The sequence below is a fragment of the Diabrotica virgifera genome, chromosome 6, assembly GCF_917563875.1.
Source record: "Diabrotica virgifera virgifera chromosome 6, PGI_DIABVI_V3a".
Lineage (NCBI taxonomy): Eukaryota > Metazoa > Arthropoda > Insecta > Coleoptera > Chrysomelidae > Diabrotica > Diabrotica virgifera.
In genome coordinates, this window is record NC_065448.1 from 217,421,564 (window position 1) to 217,440,573 (window position 19,010).

The 19,010-nt window shown below is 33.4% G+C and overlaps 1 protein-coding gene across 4 annotated transcripts in view; it reads left to right on the top strand.

Moving 5' to 3' along the window:
* The window catches only part of LOC126887246 (transcription factor kayak), a 225,338-nt gene that overhangs the window by 180,424 nt on the left and 25,904 nt on the right, over positions 1–19,010 (top strand). The window contains exon 1 of one of the 4 annotated variants that reach the window (XM_050654658.1): positions 14,029–14,311. The exons of the other annotated variants lie outside the window; for them this stretch is intronic. Within the exon in view, the coding sequence (XP_050510615.1) occupies positions 14,249–14,311 (63 nt within the window). The 5' untranslated portion in view covers positions 14,029–14,248. Of the gene's footprint in view, positions 1–14,028; positions 14,312–19,010 lie in introns of those variants that run through there. 4 annotated transcript variants of the gene reach the window in all.

The window sequence follows — 19,010 nt, forward strand, 5'->3', positions numbered from 1 at the left end:
TTTCTATACCCCTCCCCCTATCTAATATTACGTAACTTTTATAAAGTGACCACTTTTACCTAAAAGTTACAATCATGTTGCGAAAAGTACCAGAAATTTGGTAAAATAACTTGTGTTATTGTTTTTCAACTTTTCTTTCTTTTAACATGTTGCTTCTTCTTTCACCTCTTTATGTAATTTTTTTATTTATTCACGAATATCATCTTATGCTATACCAGTGTTCATTGCTTCATTAAGGACATTTCACTGTTGAATTAGGCCAATTTTATCTATAATGCTGGGGCCACAGTAGCGTCTAATGCCGTTAATTAACGCATTAATTGCATTACAGAAATGGCAAATAATGCGTTAATTAACGGCATTAGACGTTACTGTGGCCCTAGAATAAGAGTTTTTTGAGCCTGAACTTCAATCTATACCTTTTTTTTCTGTTTCTGTTTCTTGGAACATTTTTAGTGATGTTGGAAACAATAAGTCGTGTTTGGTTTCTTAAATGGGTTTTCCAGGTTGTTCGCAGTTTCTCCATCAGTAATCTCACTTTATTCATAATGATTTTTTTGATTAACAAAACCTCCACCCCCAAATTGCGTTACGCCCCCACCCCCCTCACCTATAAAAATCTGAAAATCACCTATAAAAATCTCTGTGAAAGTTCTGCATTTTAATTAAAAATATTGTTTTTATTCATTACGATAAAATCAAAAACAAAATTCAACGAGGAGTATTGTTTACCTGCTCTTCTTTTAGCTACGTATTTTTCGAGGTGTCGAATTGGTGACCTTCGCGTGTAAACACGCCTCATTTCTTAAAAAGGTAATGTGTCTTGAATTATATTGCTTCATATACACCTTTCTTAAAAGATGTTACGATATACAGGATAACACAAAGTACAGTTTCATAAATGACACAGAAAAGTCAAATGATAATAATTTCCGCGTCCAGCCTAGCACTGGCGAAGCGTCCATGTAACCACTGTTACCATTGGTAACAGTTAAAAATCTTGCAAATAAATATTTTATGACGATGAATAATTCTACTTACCAATATTTTTACCAAAAGAAATATATTATTATATTATGTGGTAATAGTACCTAACTCAGTAAATTGCCAACTACTCGTAGACACGAAAATATTGGCGAGTTTATGTGACTCAGTTGCACTTTATTATACTCTGTTACCAGACTCATTTCTGGTTACAATGGTTATATACCCACGCTGGCGCTCGGGACCGGCTAGTGACTGAAAAATTTGAAGAAGTGACGGCATAAGCGCGCTCTGTATCAGTGGCGCTGTTACCAGATTTAAAATTGGTGACAGTACCTATAAAAAGTGTGCGTGCAGTTAACCATGGATGAGTGTCGCTTCTTAATCGATCAACTACTTGAAAAGTAATTCTCCTTGTAAAATTTTGAAGAAAAAAAATGAGATTAAAAATTAAAGACCTATTTTAAACAATCTAAAAAAGGAATCAACAAAAGTAGTTCGATATTTTAAATTTAGTTGGTACAGTGAAAATCCTTGGTTATATTATGGTTCCAAGAAAAATATACTGCATTGTTGGCCATGTCTTCTGGTTTCTACAAAAAAATGGGTGGACTAGGTTCACGGTTTAAATAGTGTTAGATTTTTAAAAAGGAGACATGAAATTTCTCCCTTACCTACATGTAAGATGTATACCCAATTTGATTCAGTTTGGCAAAACAAAAATCAAAAGTTCTCTTAACTAAGCTTTTAAAGCAAATATTGCTAAACATAATGAGTTTGTTAAAAAAATAGATAGGTATATCCTTAGCACACTTATAATAGATACTGTATATTTTTGGGCCAAACAAGAACTAGCGTTTCGTGGTCATTTTGAGTGCAACGACTCTGACAATCGAGGCAATTACAGGGAATTGTTAACATTAATTACCAAAAAAGATCAAAAATTTTATCAACATCTAGAAACATCTGTTTTTTCGAGAGTTTCAAGTGATGTACAAAATGATATTATCTCCGATTTTCAAGATTCTTGCACCAGTTTGTAGGTACATGTATTCATATTGTTTGGTATTATTCCGGTAACAAAAAATTTTGCTTGCATGTCATTGTACAGGGGTGAAAGGAAACGTTGTATTTTCTCCTAATTTTAAAAAATTCTGTGGAAAAATGGAATGCCTGATTTTGTTTCATAGTCCTGTCATATTTTCCCGGAGGCATCACCAACATTTTGTTTTTTGAATTATCCGAATATCTTTTTTCTTGTAAGAGCTGTACCATTTTTTGTAAATAAAAACACTGATTGACTCATACAATTGAGGTTAGATTGATAAGATTAGAATGGCCCGCATGCAGCCCAGATCTCAATCATATTGAGCATTTATGGGATGAATAAAAAAAGCTATTTGCCGTCATCCTAAGCCTCCAGAAAAATTGGTACAGTTATGGCCCTGGTAGAGGAATATCGGGCTATTCCCCAGGCAAGGAAAACACATCTTTATTAGATGCTAAACAGATTGCGAGCAGTCGTTGCTGCAAGAGGTGGACATAACCGCTATTGGATTGTTTTGTTGTTAAATTTGTTTTGTTAATTTTAGTGCGTTTGATATTTTTAATTAAATAAACATTCAAACTAGTGTTTTTAATTACAGCTCTTACAAGAAAAGAGATATTCAGATAATTCAAAAAACAATACCTTGGTGATACCTCCAGGATAATACAAAAGGAGTATGAAACAAAATCAGCCCTCCAATTTTTCCACAGAATTTTTTAAAGTTAGGAGAAAAACAACGCTTACATTCACCCCCGTATAATGCCATGCAAGCAAAATTGTTTTGTTACCGGAATAATACCAAACTATATCAATACATGTACCTACAAACTCGTGCAAGAATCTTGAAAATCGAAGTACAAATAATAGTTTTAGATTGTCAAACTTAATCAAAAATTTTGGGTGGCGGAATTTTGTGCCGGTGAGTGTATATATACATTTAGCCATATCTTCATTTTTTTAAATAAGATTTTTTGCATCTGGTTTTGGTAACACTTCAGAAAAAGTCAAGCGTCGCCACTGCAGCCTAGTAGGCCCATGCCTTGATTGACTATTCTCCTCCATCCGTTCTTGTCCTATTGCTTTCATTCTCCAATTTGTGACGTTGAGCTTTTTTAGATCATCTTCTGCATCCATTTTCCACCTTGTTGTGGGAAATCAAATCCTTGAAAAAAAGGGAAGTATTTTAATTGGGAATATTTATTACATATTTGTGATAATAGGTCTGGATTCCGCGTATCAAAAAAAGTTGATTAATAGCAAGCTGAAAATTTGTTAATAGCTCAAGGGTGTCTAGTCGTATAAACTTTGATGTATGGGAACACTGGTACAGGGGAAGTTTTAATTGTGGAACAGGTTAAAAATTTGGAACGTCAGACCACGAAAACGTCCCATGTATTTTGTCGGACAGAACTTCCAGTTGATTTGTTACCCTTTGTCGTTACTCTAGCTCGTGTCGTGCCGTGCTATCAGTGAACCACGGGCATAAATTAATTCTTCCATACTTAACGACAATTAGTCGTGTATTTAGTACCAGTGAATCCAGTGGCACGTACATAATGGTAAACAATATAGATGAGGAATTTTTACCTGTATAGATACAATACATAGGTAAGCATCTGGTTGGTATTATTTAATTGTGAGGACAAAAATTTCAATAGACTTTGTGAGGACTTTGTCAAAATGCCGAGGAATAGACCCTATTATAAAATGCATTATTATCAATGTATCTATTATAAAAATTAAATCATAAATGTTTCATCGAGAATATCTAAAATTTGTTGTTAATAATTTAAAGATTCTTTTATTGCACAGTTTAGTGTCCATGGACATAAACGTAGATTCGTGTTTTATTAATGATTATTTAAATATGTATCGATATTAATATAATCTGTATATTAAATAAAATAAAATCAGTTTTTTAGACGGATCTTTTAAATATTGAAAGATGAAAATTGAGCCCAATAACAATAATAATTATTGTTCACTAATTAAATTGTATTTATTAACAAAATAGGTAATCTTTTTCTCATTGGCATCTTCCAATGCGTCACAGTTTTTTGATTTCTTTCTAACGCATTATGTATGTATGTGACAGAATAAAGGCACGTCTGTGATTACAGACATTTATAACATTTATTCTAGTTGTCGATAGATGGCGCTATAATTGAAAAACAATTATGAATTGTATAATACATCTACGAATATAATCTGTACAATTTATAAAACTATACAAATCAAAGAAAATACCATTTTTTAAATGCAATAAACACAATTGATTTGGTTTTATGCCAAATTGCAGATAAAATGTGACAACTGTCATGTTTAACATAGTTTAACTAAAATGTCATGTTAGAATAAATGTTATAAATGTGTATTATCACGGACTTACCTTTTTTTCTATCATTTGTGACGCACTGAAAAATGCCTATGAAAAGGACTCTATATATTTTTTAAACAAATATATTGCTACTGGACTGGGACAACAAAAATGGTACAATAATCATTAAAGCAAGCATTTAATTTAATAAGCTGGGATTACCAAAAATGATCAGGGCGAACAAAAACAACATTTATGTAATTTAATGTTTTGTATTTTGATAACTTGTATGAAGAAAAATTTGGAAGTACACCGCAAGAAAGGCTGAGAGAAATAAACCACATGGGGGAACAATTGAGAGATTTCAAGAGAAGAACTGGTAGAAGCGATACGAAAATTAAAGATAGGTAAAGCTCCAGGCTCCAGGGGAGGATGAAATTCCACCAGAAATGATCAAATCTTTAGGAGAAAAAGGGAAAGACTGGCTGTGGACAATATGCAAAGATGCATGGAAGGGGAAAAGGATCCCAAAAGATCCGAAACTCGCCCGAAAAGGGCGAGGAAACTCATGTCACTGACATGCGGAAATAATTAAAAAAATTATTTTGGTCATTTCTTAAATCTCCAAAAAGTGTATGATATAAACCTACTTCTTTTCTTCTTCCATTGATTGGATGCACCCAATGTAGGCGATTACGTCTTTGTTTTTTTTGTTACAGCGATAAATTAAATACAAAGCCAAAATTTTTGCCCGGTTCATTCTACGCCCCGTGCTTTCTACGACAATAAGATGAATACTGTCGTAAAGAGTGAAAGTCCGATGAGCACGACAAACGGTCGTACGATCGTTTGTCGTGACGACCAAAGTCGTAAAGTATGAAATAGGCCTTACGCTATTTTTCGGACCTTGCCTAATCTGTGTTATTATATCTATGGGTGTACTGCCTCAGAAAAAAAGAGTTACTGGATAAGAATAAATATAGGGCTGCATAAAATATCGGGTGCAGAGTGTTGTGTGTTGTGGTCTATTGTTTGTGATACAAAAGTCAAAGTAATTGAAACGACTTAAAGCTGCTACATTTCTTACTTCCAGCTTTATTATGATCATCAAATATTATGTCGTCGAAGCTTTAAATCTGTACACAGAATCGTCATAAAAATAAAAAAAAGAATGTGTAAGAAGTTATACTTCTATTATGTATATTTCAACAAAATAAATATATTACCCTTTAAAATGATGGTTTTGCTTGTTTTTCGGTCCAGAGGTAGGCACACTAACGAAAGCTACTGAGGACGCCTGAAATGGTAGAAACAGCCTGTCTAGCTGGTGTGCAACCCTCTGAATCGAAAACAAGCAAAAGCAAAACCATCATTTATTATTTTTATTTCCTTTACTCGGACTTGAGTACTGAAAGTTCCTCTGCTGTCCGTTTTTCCTAGACGAATGAAAGCGAAATGTGATCGTTTCCCTTTCGTTTTCTATATTCGTCGTCTGCTGTCTTATTAATTGAAAAAGTCGCAGATTAAGGATGTATCAGTAAGAACTTTCAACACGAAAAATCTCAGTTTTAAAATACTATTTACCATTTTTAATTCTTATTAAATTGGTGGATTCTGCATCTGAGATTCTTCAATTTGAAAATAAATATACTTTAAACCGTTTATTTTTATTTTATTTAAACATTAAACTAATTTTAATGCTTACCACTTTCCAAAAATAAAAAAAAGAATAGGAGTGGTCTCCGGATTTGAACCCAAGACCTCTTGATCTCTAGCCGAATACTATACGAATAACGCTACGAACTCTCTATATACATAGTCTCGGGCATAATGACAATTCACGGTAACAAGCAGACGAAGTGAAGTATATTATTAAATATAAATGTTTTAATAATAGATACTTACTTATCTTACTCCCGAGGAAGACAAATCAAAAGACACAAAAATTATAATAAGTATACGTATTTACTGAAAACACTAATATATTCTTTTCACACCTTTTCTGGCACTGATATATTTATACAAAACTTGAAAGATTTAGCAACTAACGCCATACTGTCTGTGTGCGCATGTGCGCAGAATAATAAAAATTCACTCCCAATCGCGCAAGAAGTATAACTTCAATAATCCTTTAAGCAAAACTAAAAGAGTATGAATTTTCATAAAATATATTGTGATTTTCCAACCCATATTTATCTTCATTTTTATAGATCAATAATTCACGCTGTAGAAGTTAAAATGTTCCAATTCAGTTAATTTCCAGCTAGCACCTATTCTGGGAAATACCGTATTTCCTATCGTTTTTTTTTTTCGTTATAAATTAATTTTATATACCTACATGCATTTAATATGTTGATTGTTTTTACGAAAATTGATATATTTCAAAGTATCAATGCTGTAATTATATAAAAAAAATCTAGCTATCCTTGTTCTTACCTAGATTACCGATGTGCTAAACACCTTGAAATATCGAATTGCACTATCTGGTATGTTTTATTACCTTTATTAAACATTCCGTACATGATCTTATAGAACACGGCGCCGTTGCCAGATTTCTAATAAAACTAAGATTATCTGAAAAGTACGAAAAATTATTTAAGTATAGAAATTCTCATGATATCTTAAGGTAACTTCCAAGGTTAATGTTGAAAATATTATTCATATACAATAACAAGTAATTGGACTTCGTAAGTCCTATTTTTCACCCAAAGTAATGAAAGTAGAACTGGAAGACGATATTTGAATTTTACGTGTAACTTTGCGTGGATTGATATACGAATTTACTAATTTTGAGTCATTTTTACTAAACTGACATTTGTCACCTCATTTGTAATTCTACCCGGTATAATGGCGGAGGAGTTATATTGGCGGTCGTACGGACCGACAGAAAGATTGCCTAGGTCAAATATCTTACCTTTAGTACCATCCTTGGATTATAAGCTTTCATTTGACACCTCATTTATCATTCTAGCTGGTATAATGATGGAGGAGTTATATTCGCGGTCGGACGGACCGACGGACAGACCGCCTGGGTCAAATATTTCACCTTTAGTACCATCCTTGGATTATCAGCTTTCATTTGACACCTCATTTGTCATTCTACCTGGTATAATGACGGAGAAGTTATATTCGCGGTCGTACGGACCGACGGAAAGACAGCCTAGGTCAAATATCTCACCTTTAGTACCATCCTTGGATCATAAGCTTTCGTTTGACACCTCATTTATCATTCAAGCTGGTATAATGATGGAAGAGTTATATTCGCGGTCGTACGGACCGACGGAAAGACAGCCTAGGTCAAATATCTCACCTTTAGTACCATCATTGGATTATAAGCTTTCATCTGACACCTCATTGGTCATTCTACGTGGTATAATGATGGAGGAGTTATATTCGCGGTCGGACAGACCGACGGACAGACCGCCAAGGTCAAATATCTCACCTTTAGTACCATCCTTGGATTATCAGCTTTCATTTGACATCTCATTTGTCATTCTACCTGGTATAATGACGGAGGAGTTATATTCCCGGTCGTACGGACCGACGGAAAGACAGCCTGGGTCAAATATCTCACCTTTAGTACCATCCTTGGATTATCAGCTTTCATTTGACACCTCATTTGTCATTCTACCTGGTATAATGACAGAGAAGTTATATTCGCGGTCGTACGGACCGACGGAAAGACAGCCTAGGTCAAATATCTCACCTTTAGTACCATCCTTGGATTATAAGCTTTTATTTGACACCTTATTTATCATTCAAGCTGGTATAATAATGGAAGAGTTATATTCGCGGTCGGAGAGACCGACGCACAGACCGCCTAAGTCAAATATGTCACCTTTAGTACCATCCTTGGATTATAAGCTTTCATTTGACACCTTATTTGTCATTCTACCTGGTATAATGACGGAGGAGTTATATTCGCGGTCGTACGGACCGACGGAAAGACAGCCTAGGTCAAATATCTCACCTTTAGTACCATCCTTGGATTATAAGCTTTCATTTGACACCTCATTTGTCATTCTACCTGGTATAATGATGGAGGAGTTATATTCGCGGTCGGACAGACCGCTAAGGTCAAATATCTCACCTTTAGTACCATCCTTGGATTGTCAGCTTTCAGTTGACACCTCATTTGTCATTCTAGCTGGTATATTGACGAAGGAGTTGTGATTACAGACAGACGGACGGACAGACGGACGTGGATAATACAAAGTTTTCACATTTTTTCAAAATTGGGTGAAAACAATAGTACATTATTGCCCTCATTTATCATTTATTCATCAAATCCGTGTGAATTCACCTTTCAAATTTTTCTAGGGCCTATACATTCTTACCATCTACCTCTAATTTTTTCTAAGTATACTAGGTTAGATATATGTATTTAATTTGTAATTCTAGTTTACAAACATTTGATTACACTTTTCAAAAGACAGTTTGACAGCATTTTTAATTTATGATTTTTATGTATTACTTTTCTTGCTATCACGGTTTTCTATACTATAGGTATATTTTTTACTTTTAATTTGTTTTTGTTTGCCAAATTATGAAATTTCATCATCAGCATCCGTGACATCACGACTCGTAATGGACCAAAGACTTCTCAGAACAATCCTTTATTTGCCCTTGTCTCTGGCAATAGTTCTCTAATGCTTTAACTCCAATAGTTTTTAAATCATTCTCTAGGTAGTCTTGATAAATAAGTCTCGGTCTTCCTCAGGCTTGTTGACCCATCAGCCCCCTTAGGGTAAGAACAGAACAAGTGGGTCGCGGTTGATGTCGATATCCATATAAAACAAACACATTGTAGTGAATGGAAGAGAACAGAGCAGGTAAGTCGCGGTGGAGGTTTAGCGCGATGCCATGCCATCCAGGAGGTTTAGCGCGATGCCATCCAGAAGGTTTACATCGATGCTTTTGAAAATAAAATGAGTTTAGTTTGTTTCACATGGATGTCTATTGCGCGGCCTACGAGGATGATTCCCTGTGATTGGTCCGTTCGAAACCAAGTTGTCATTACCTGCGCTATCTCAGTTGATACTTTTTATCTAATCCCTTTTTTGTATTCAGTTTATTTTTGAATTTCTAAAGTAATTAAATTCAGTAAATTTTTGAAATATGAAGGAGGATCTGATTATTTACAGCTGACATTTCATCACTATCATCACTTGACTGACACAACATCGCAAAAGCACAGTCTTTTTGTCATTCAAATTTCATTAAACTACTTCACTTGATAGTGGTTAGCTCGACTGACAGCGCAGGTGACCTCCTTGCTATGTGCTATCGACATCGACTGCGACTTAACTAGTAGCATCCACCGCGACCTACACCTCCACCTCGACCTACTTGTTCAGTTCTTACCCTTAGTTTGTAATTAAGGTGATATAGCGAATATTACTTTTGATGAAAGCTGAATATTTACAATGGATACGAATGACAAATACGAAGAAATTGGTATGGTTCACATTTTAGCTCCTTGAGGTGCTCTGTAAGGCCCACCATTTAAAAAAATTATACCTCCCTCATGAGACTTCTTTTATTCAGTTATTCATATACTACTATCATTGTTTGATTTGCGTGTATAGATATAATGCTATGTGGAAATGCGATCAATGATTGTCCCCGTTTAGGATTTTGTCCACTTCTTCTTCTTCTTCTTCTTCTTAGCCTTCTATCGTCCACGTTTGGACATAGGCCTCTCCCAACTCCTTCCATCGGTCTCTATCCTGAGTAACATTTTTCCAATTCGTTCCGGCTACTCTTTTAATATCATCAAGTCCTCTTCAGGGTTAGTTATTCATGTCGAGTTGGACAACTTTTATATGTCGGAAAATTTTCGGGAGGGGGGCGTTACGTAAGTATAGAGGTTTCTAAACTTTGGTGCGTCCTACAACTGGAGTACCCTTAAAAATTGGTCGGATAATATTACCAGTTAATTGTAAATATTTTTATCAAACAATCCTGCAAAAATCAGCTGCGATGTTATGAATTTTAGATTTTTTAGGATGAGTGCGTCCTCCCCCTATGGGGGGCGCACTACGGAGTGATAAATGATGATTTTTTTGCCGGATTGTTTGCCCAAAATACTTACAATTTACTGTTAATATTGTCCGACGAATTTTTAAAGGTACTCCAGTTTTTGGACGCACCAAAGTTTAGAAACCTATATTTACGAAACGCCCCCTTCCCGAAAATTTTTCGAAATAGAAAAGTTGGCCGACTCGACATGAATAAATGAATAAAAAAAGTATCATGAAGAAAGTAATAATTTTTTTAATAGTGGCTTCAAGGACTATTATAGTGTATGTATCTTATTAGAAGATAAACAAACAAAGAAATTGATTATAAGAAATATACACATAGAAAACAATAATAATTTTTCATGCGGGAATATGAATAAAAACCGTAAAATTCAATGAAGTTGAGTCTGAAGCCATACATACAGAGTGAGTCTGTAATTTGGAATACATTCAATAGTTCAAATACAATTGTTTTTCTGAAAAATGCTCAGACGTGTCGATTAATATTTCAAATCGAAATTTTTTGCATACAATAATAATCTATACAGGGTGTCCCAATTTAGAGATATGACGTCATCATTGATTTTCTTAAATGGCAACACTGTTATTTTGATAGGGTGTGTAAAGTTATACATAGCTGCAAAATATCAAATTTTTATTCAGTGTTGCATTTAAGAAAATCAACGATGACGTCACATCTCTAAATTGGGACACCTTGTATCTATACAACATGGGTAAAAAATTTAGATTTGAAATACTAATCGACAGGTCTGAGCATTTAAAAAAAAACAATTAGTATTTGAACTATTAAATTTATTCCAAATTACAGACTCACTCTGTATATGGATTACAGAAGACAAAATTCATGAAGTAATTAAAAAAAATAACAAGAAAACAGAAAGGGGCGCATGAAAAGTGACCACAAAATTTGAAAAAGTAACGACATTTACCTATCTGAGGTCACCATGGGAAAATTTGGAAAGAAAAAAATTAAATAAAGAATTGTAAAAGGAAACCAAAGGTTTAGAAGAATCAGAACGTTATTTAAAAACAGAAAACGACGCAAAAATACAAAAACCAAAACATACAAAATACTGATGAGGTCAAAAACACCTGCGAACAAAAAAGGAGAAGAAAACAACAAGACTTAACAAGGGAAAATAATGAGAACTATCCTAGGCATTACAACTACTATCGGTATAGACCAGGCGGATCTGTTTTGAGGTGGATGTGAGATAATTATAATTGACTTATGCTCCTTCTCAAATATGCCCGGAACATTAATAAAAAAATTTAAATATTTAAAAATTTCGAAAAATATCGATTTCTTTCTACTTTCATTGCTTATAACTTATAACTTTAAAACGATTCACTTTGGAACAAAGTCGTAGAGAAAGAAAATAAAGATAATTGAATTTTGTATAATATACGACTGGTTTAAAATGTCTTAAAATATTACCCTTTCTGCAAAATAGCAATAAATAGAAAATAAGGTGGCAAAAAAGACTGTTTTTATTCAATGTTTTTCGACCACTTTGGTTGCACTTATAACCTTCATAATTCGCTTAAAAAATTCTTACAACATACTTAAACCGTCCACCAAATTTCATTAAAATCGACCTTTTGCATAATAATTTTGCAATCTAAATTTTTTTAAAAACTTTCTGAACAAAAGGTAGACCATTTAGAAGTTTGCTAATTTTTTTACGTATAAAGAGGTTCTCTACCTATCTAATACACTTTACAGAATTAAAATCGGATTATTAAAGCGCCCTCAGCACTGTTTTAATGTTATAAACAATGTTTTGGCTTATAAACAAATACAGTGAGGACGTTTGAGTTGGAATAAATTCATTTTCTTGAGAATGGGCGACTCTGGTATAAATCCCGAAACAGATCGATTTTTATTTTTAAATTATAATTTTTTGCATAAATATCATACTAGTGACGTCATCCATCTGGGTGTGATGACGTAATCTAAATATTGGAATTAATTTAATTCAATTTTTTTTTAATTCAAACCCTGTATAAATAATTATGTTAATGTTTATAATATTGAATACAAAATTGAATAGCCTTTTGATTGAGCTATCGCACGGCACCTATTCTTATTTAAAAAAATCATCGATTACGTCATCACACCCAGATGGATGACGTCACTAGTATGATATATATACCAAAAAATTAGAATTTAAAAATAAAAATCGACCTGTTTCGGGATTTATCTCTAGAGACGCCTATTATCGAGAAAATGAATTTATGCCACTGTATTTGTTTATAAGCCAAAAAATTGTTTATAACCTTAAAACAGTGCTGAAACCGCTTAAATAATCCGATTTTAATTGATAGCTCTTTATATAATAGATAAGCTCTTTATATGTAAAAAAATTAGCAAACTTCTTAATGGTCTACTTTTTCTTCATAAAGTTTTTAAAAAGAACTTTTTTAAAAAGATTAGGTCGATTTTAATGAAATTTGGTGAACGATTTAATTATTTTGTAAGAATTTTCTAAGCGAATTACAAAAGTTCTAGGTGCAACCAAAGTGGATGAAAAACATTGAATAAAAACAGGCTTATTTTGCCCCCTTATTTTGTATTTATTGCTATTTTGCAGAAAGGGTAATAAATTTAAGACATTTTTAACCAGTCGTTTATCATACAAAATTCAATGGTCTTTATTTTATTTCCCTACGACTTTGTTCCAAAATGAATCGTTTTAAAGTTATAAGCAAGAAAGTAGAAAAAAAAATCGATGTTTTTCGAAATTTTTAATATTTTATTTTTTTTTGTTATTGTTCCGGGCATATTTGAGAAGGAGCATAAGTCAATTTATTATTGTTGAAGTTGTCACCTAACTTTATCTGCAAAAATCCGAATGCCACCTTGCACATCCAAAAATAGACGTTTTTTCACAGATCCGTCCTGCTAGTATGGATATGACATCATCAAAAGACCACCAAATGAGATAATCAAACAAAGTTACGAAACGAATCCCAAGATGATGGGATGACATGTAAAACGCTATAAAAATCATAAAATTAAAACCATGGAAACAGACAAACAAGAAATAGGAAGGCATTGAGAAAGATAACAAAAACAGCCCGACCACACAATAAATTTTAACCAAAACACAGAGAAACAGAACTAGTCCACCTAAGAATAGGATTGTACGCGAAAGCGCAAATCCCAATTTTTTTAAAACCATCTTTTTTCTCACTACAAAGTACCCCTATGATTTTTATTGATTAAATTGTTCACCTTGTAGAATAATCATTAAAATAATATTGAGGAAGATTAATGACATTCGGAAGTGTCGGTAATGGTGGGTATTCCCTGTAATAATAATATTAATAACAATAATCCAACATCACTTTCTGAGTGTCGAGTATCCACACAAAGGACAATGACTCGCTAGAGAATGTGGTGGAGGCGCATAAGTTTTTCACAGTCTAGTCAAGAGATAGTAAACAACAAATAGTAAGTTGGCTTATTAGGATGTGAGTGGAGTTTGAAGCTTCGTATTTTTTTGCGTGGAGCGATTATTTCGATTTCGGCACTTACTTCTAGTACTTGTGCTAAAAATAATAATCGCAATGTGCGCCACCTCTGATCTAAATAAAGCTTCGGTGGGCGACAAATGAAAATTTCCACTTGGCCATTTTCATTTTTCGACAAGTCGAGCCTCGGACAAGTCGTGTGCTCGACTTTTTAACTTTTTTTTATTTTTTACGAACGAACGAATCGCTATCGATCGGTAGTATCGATTTCTTTACGAATTTTTACGCATACGTATACGCAACAAGTTTTTTCGTGCGAATTTTTTTTGTCATTTTTGCGTGTTTTATTTTTTTACTTAACGATAATTTTTCTCCGAAATGGCGTTTTTGGATCAGAAGGAAATCACTCACTTTCTTGCTCAGGAGTTATTATATCAGCAGGTAATTGACAATAACTTACTAAATAAATAATAAATAAATATTAAATGATTAATTATTTATATGGGAAATAAGCCACAATTAAAATGAAAAAAATAATTTTATTAACGTTTCGACGTCCAAATCGGGTGCCGTTGTCAAAATACAAAATACAAAAATGTATTTTGTATTTTGACAACGGCACCCGATTTGGGCGTCGAAACGTTAATAAAATTATTTTTTTCATTTTAATTGTGGCTTATTTCCCATATAAATAATTAATCATAAAAATGCCACAAGGAAATAGCTTCAGAAAAATATTAAATGTATTAGAAAAATCAACAATTTTTTAAATGACCATTTACCGAAAAAATATATTTTCTCTGAATAATGTTACTAATAGACGATAAGCCTACGTTGCTAATAATAATTACTATTAGGAATTAAATTAGCTACTGTTTAAAAACCCTTTTTTGTGTTTATATTGTTTATTTGGAAAGGGACAAATCTTTTTTATCTTTATTTTTTTATTTATTTTTTATTGTATGAGTTTCAATTTATTCCCTTTTTTATATTCTAAAAGTATTATAAACATTGATTGGTATCTTCCAAAGTTCAGATTCAGATCTGATAATTTAATCTAATAATATTATTATTTAATTTTTTAACACTATCATAATCTGTGTATGTATGTATGTATGTATGACTAAAAGCCCAAAAGTATGTAGTGTTTTTTTTAGGGAACAAGATGTCTTTGATGTTGTTATTTTTTTTACAGATCAGTTTTAAGATTTCATTTGTCTTATTAATTTTGTTGATTTTTCTGATTTTTTCTATTCTTGTCAACAAATAAATATATATCCATCATCGTTTTCTTCATATTCTATAAAATTTTCGACAACTTTATGCAATTATAAATATAGGGTCTTTAAATTTAAAAGTGGGCACTTCCCATCTTTAAATTTACGGGCACCTAATTTTCCATGACTCTGAATTTGACCGATGGCATGGGTTATATTATTTGCTTTGAGAATATCTTGGGTGTATTGCTTATTCGCAAAGACCTACGACCTGAGACTAAATTGATCGTGCAGAATGTCCAATATAGCATGAGCTGCGTGGCAGGTTCTGTTGAAACCATATAATACGTCTTTGGTGTCCACATAGCATTCAATCCAAAATCCACACCAAACTTCTTCTGGATGCATTGCTTTGAATCTCATCTGGATTGGTATGGTCTCACATTCGACAATTATATTTATTCACGTACCCATTCATCTAACAATTTGCCTCATCGCTGAATATGATTTTTATACGAAAATTAGTGTCAGTTTATAACTGTTCCATGGCCCATGGTCGTTCGCCATCAGCTCCTATACTAAATTTACAATCAAGATGCACTAGAAATAAACAAACCAAGACACGTTAAATGCTACTGGGAGCACTCCCAAATCATAATTTACAATGTATATACATTGTAAATCCTAAGTCATAATTTTTAAAGTTTATACATTGTAACTTATGATTCGGGAGTGCTCCTAGTAGCATTTAACGTGTCTTCGTTTGTTTATTTCTACTGCATCTTGATTATAAATTTAGTATAGGTCATTTAAATTTTTTAGGGGTGCAGGCCCAAATCACGCCGCAAAATTAGACAAGTTGTGGGCTGTAAAAGGCCAATTTCTTTTGAGTAATGTGAAATCCACTATCTCGTATACTCCTGCATATCTTGACGTACAGCAGCGATGTTTCGTAAACGGTCGGCTACTGTTTGATTCTTTACTGAACTGTTGGAGTTCAATTTATCCAACACACCGAGAACGCTGCCGGATTGATAAAACAATGACAGCCAATTTGACGGTTTACTGTAAAGAGACCGAAATCATTAGACCGAAAGCAGTAGACCGAACTCATTAGACCGAAAAGTACTTTACCGAAACCTCACTAGACCGAACAGCAGAAGACCGAAAAGCAGTTCTTTTTACTTGTCGCAGTAAAAGAGATAAGACTAATGTAATTACAACTAAATGTTATTTGGATGGTTATTATAAACAGTTAAAATGGTGTTAACGTCACTCTACCCTTAATTTATTTTTACCTTCACTAATTTGTTTAACGGATAAAAATTATTTCATATCAGACTGTACAGAGTAACAATTTACACAGTCTATATATAAAATAATACAAAAAAAAACAATAAACAAAAAGACAGATATACAAAATCTTAGCATAATTTACTGCAAACTTTTTAAATTTATTTACCATTTCGGTCTGATGCTGTTCGGTCTAGTGAGGTTTCGGTAAAGTGCTTTTCGGTCTAATGAGTTCGGTCTACTGCTTTCGGTCTAATTGTCGTGTACCAATTTGACAGATGTAGCTTCAACAATATGGCCGCTCGCTACAACTATCAAAGTTTGGAAGATCCTGTGTATCATTCGTATGTTGAATGTTGTTTATTATCGTCGTCTTCTTCTTCTTCAATTGCCATCTCCGCTACGGAGGTTGGCAATCATCATAGCTATTTTAATTGTTGAGGCAGTAGCTCTAAATAGTTGTTTTGAGCTGCATCCAAACCACACTCGCAGGTTCTTCAGCAATGGAATTCGTCTTATTCCGATGCTTCTTCTGCCATCTATCTTTCCTTGCATTATGAGTCGCAGGATGCCATACTTCTCGCCCCGCATCACATGTCCGAGATACTGTAGCTTTCTTTCTTTAATTTTAAGTTCAACTTCATTCTCTTTACCTATTCTTCTCAGTACTTCATTGTTCTTAACTCTATCTACCCAGGGAGCCCTCATAATTATTTTATAGGTGCACATTTCAAAGGCGTTAAGTCGTCTCATTGTTTCTACATTTAACGTCCATCATTCCACTCCGTAGTATAGTACACTGTATACGTAACATTTTGTTAGGCGTACTTTAAGAGCTAATGTTAAATCTTTGCTACATAGAACTTTTTTCATTTTCATAAAATTAGAACGTGCTTTTTCGATTCTGACCTTCATTTCTGCAGTGTAGTCATCAGTTATTATAATCTCGTCTACTTTAATTCCTGCTGATACTATTTCATTTCCTCTTTGTGACAAATTCCTTTGCATGATGACTTTATTGGACTCAATTTTTCTTAACGTTTCTACTACATAATAATGAGCTTATTTTTGACGTTTCAATTTTCACACGGGATAATTCGTTGTTTGGAGGATAGTAGATCGAGATAGAAGTATCTTTCTTTCCCAGGCTTCCAATCTATTCGGTAGATATGTAGAATAAAGTCCAATACGGTCTTTTATTGATGTATTATCATCATCATCTGGCATCTACCTCTACACTCCTAGCAGAGGGATTGTCGCCCTCATCGATCTCTTCCAATTCATTTGTCACGGGGAATCAGTCCGCATTTTAGTTTTACAATAGGCTATGTTACTTGGAATCTTCTACAATTTTTCTCCGTTAGTTCCTGTTTTTACTTATGGTTACCCATTCTCTAATTCCTATCTTCTTAAGGTCCTCGACTATCTGGTTCTCCCATCTAGTTTTGGGTCTGCCTCGTGGTCTGCCTGATACAGGTCTCCATTTGGTAATTTTCTTGAAAACTGCTTCTGGATTTCTCCTTTCTATATATCCCATACATCTGAGTCTCCGGGCTCTGGGCATTGATAAATCTGCCGATATCTTCTTCCTTCAAAAGTTCTCTTACTTCGTGGTTCATCAGTTTTATAATTCATTATTACCTAAGTTCATTGGGCCTGCTATTCTCTTAATTATTTTTCGCTCTAGGATGCTCAATCTTTCTTCATCTTTCTGTGTCAGACACAAACTTCAGCACCATATGTGATGTATTAAACATTTCTGTTATTTTCATAGCTGATATAACTTGTTTTCGATTTTCGAAAAATCGCCGTTTCAATATTTCTCTGAACCGATTAATTGGTATTAAGAAGTTTGTTTTTGTCGTAGTGTGCACATCTATTTTCGTCAATAGTAAAAAAACATTGGCGAACTCGCAACTTTTATTTCCTATAAGTTAATGGTCTATTTATAGGCGTGAATAATGTTCCTACTAGCGTGTATCTAATTTTAATACACGTTTACTTACATCTCTACTCTAGTCGTCGGGGATACTACGTTGTTTTTATTTTTATTTGTCTTTTGCATTTAGCAGAACCACTGCAGGAAAATAATTAAGTTGTTGTAAAAATATTTGCTGTTACGTAGAATTAATGATAACTGATAACTCTATTATTCTATACACTAGATACTAGATGATGAACATACTAATAAACATCAACAAAAGGAAATTATTTAGTAAACAAAACGAAAAGAAAATAATTAAGAAAACTAAACATTCTTAAAGTTTTAAGGCTATTTTTAATACTTTTATGCAGTTTTATTGATAGTGCAATCAATAACTGAAGGTGGATATAAACGATTACCTCCGATTTCGTTGAACTTCATCGATTTTCATGAAAATTGGTGAGTGGTTAGAGGATATCTCAAGGAACAAAGGTGACATAGTGCCCATTTGCGCTTTTACCCTCTCGGGAGTGAAAGTTTTTTTTATTAAAAATAACCCCATAAATCGATAGAGGGACAAAGTCTATGCAAAATTTGTTATATAAAATTATTAAAATAAATAAATATGTAAGACTGTTTTATTAAAGATCAAGGATTTTAACTTTTCGTGAAAACATGCATCTTTTAAAGCTGTTTTTTATAAATA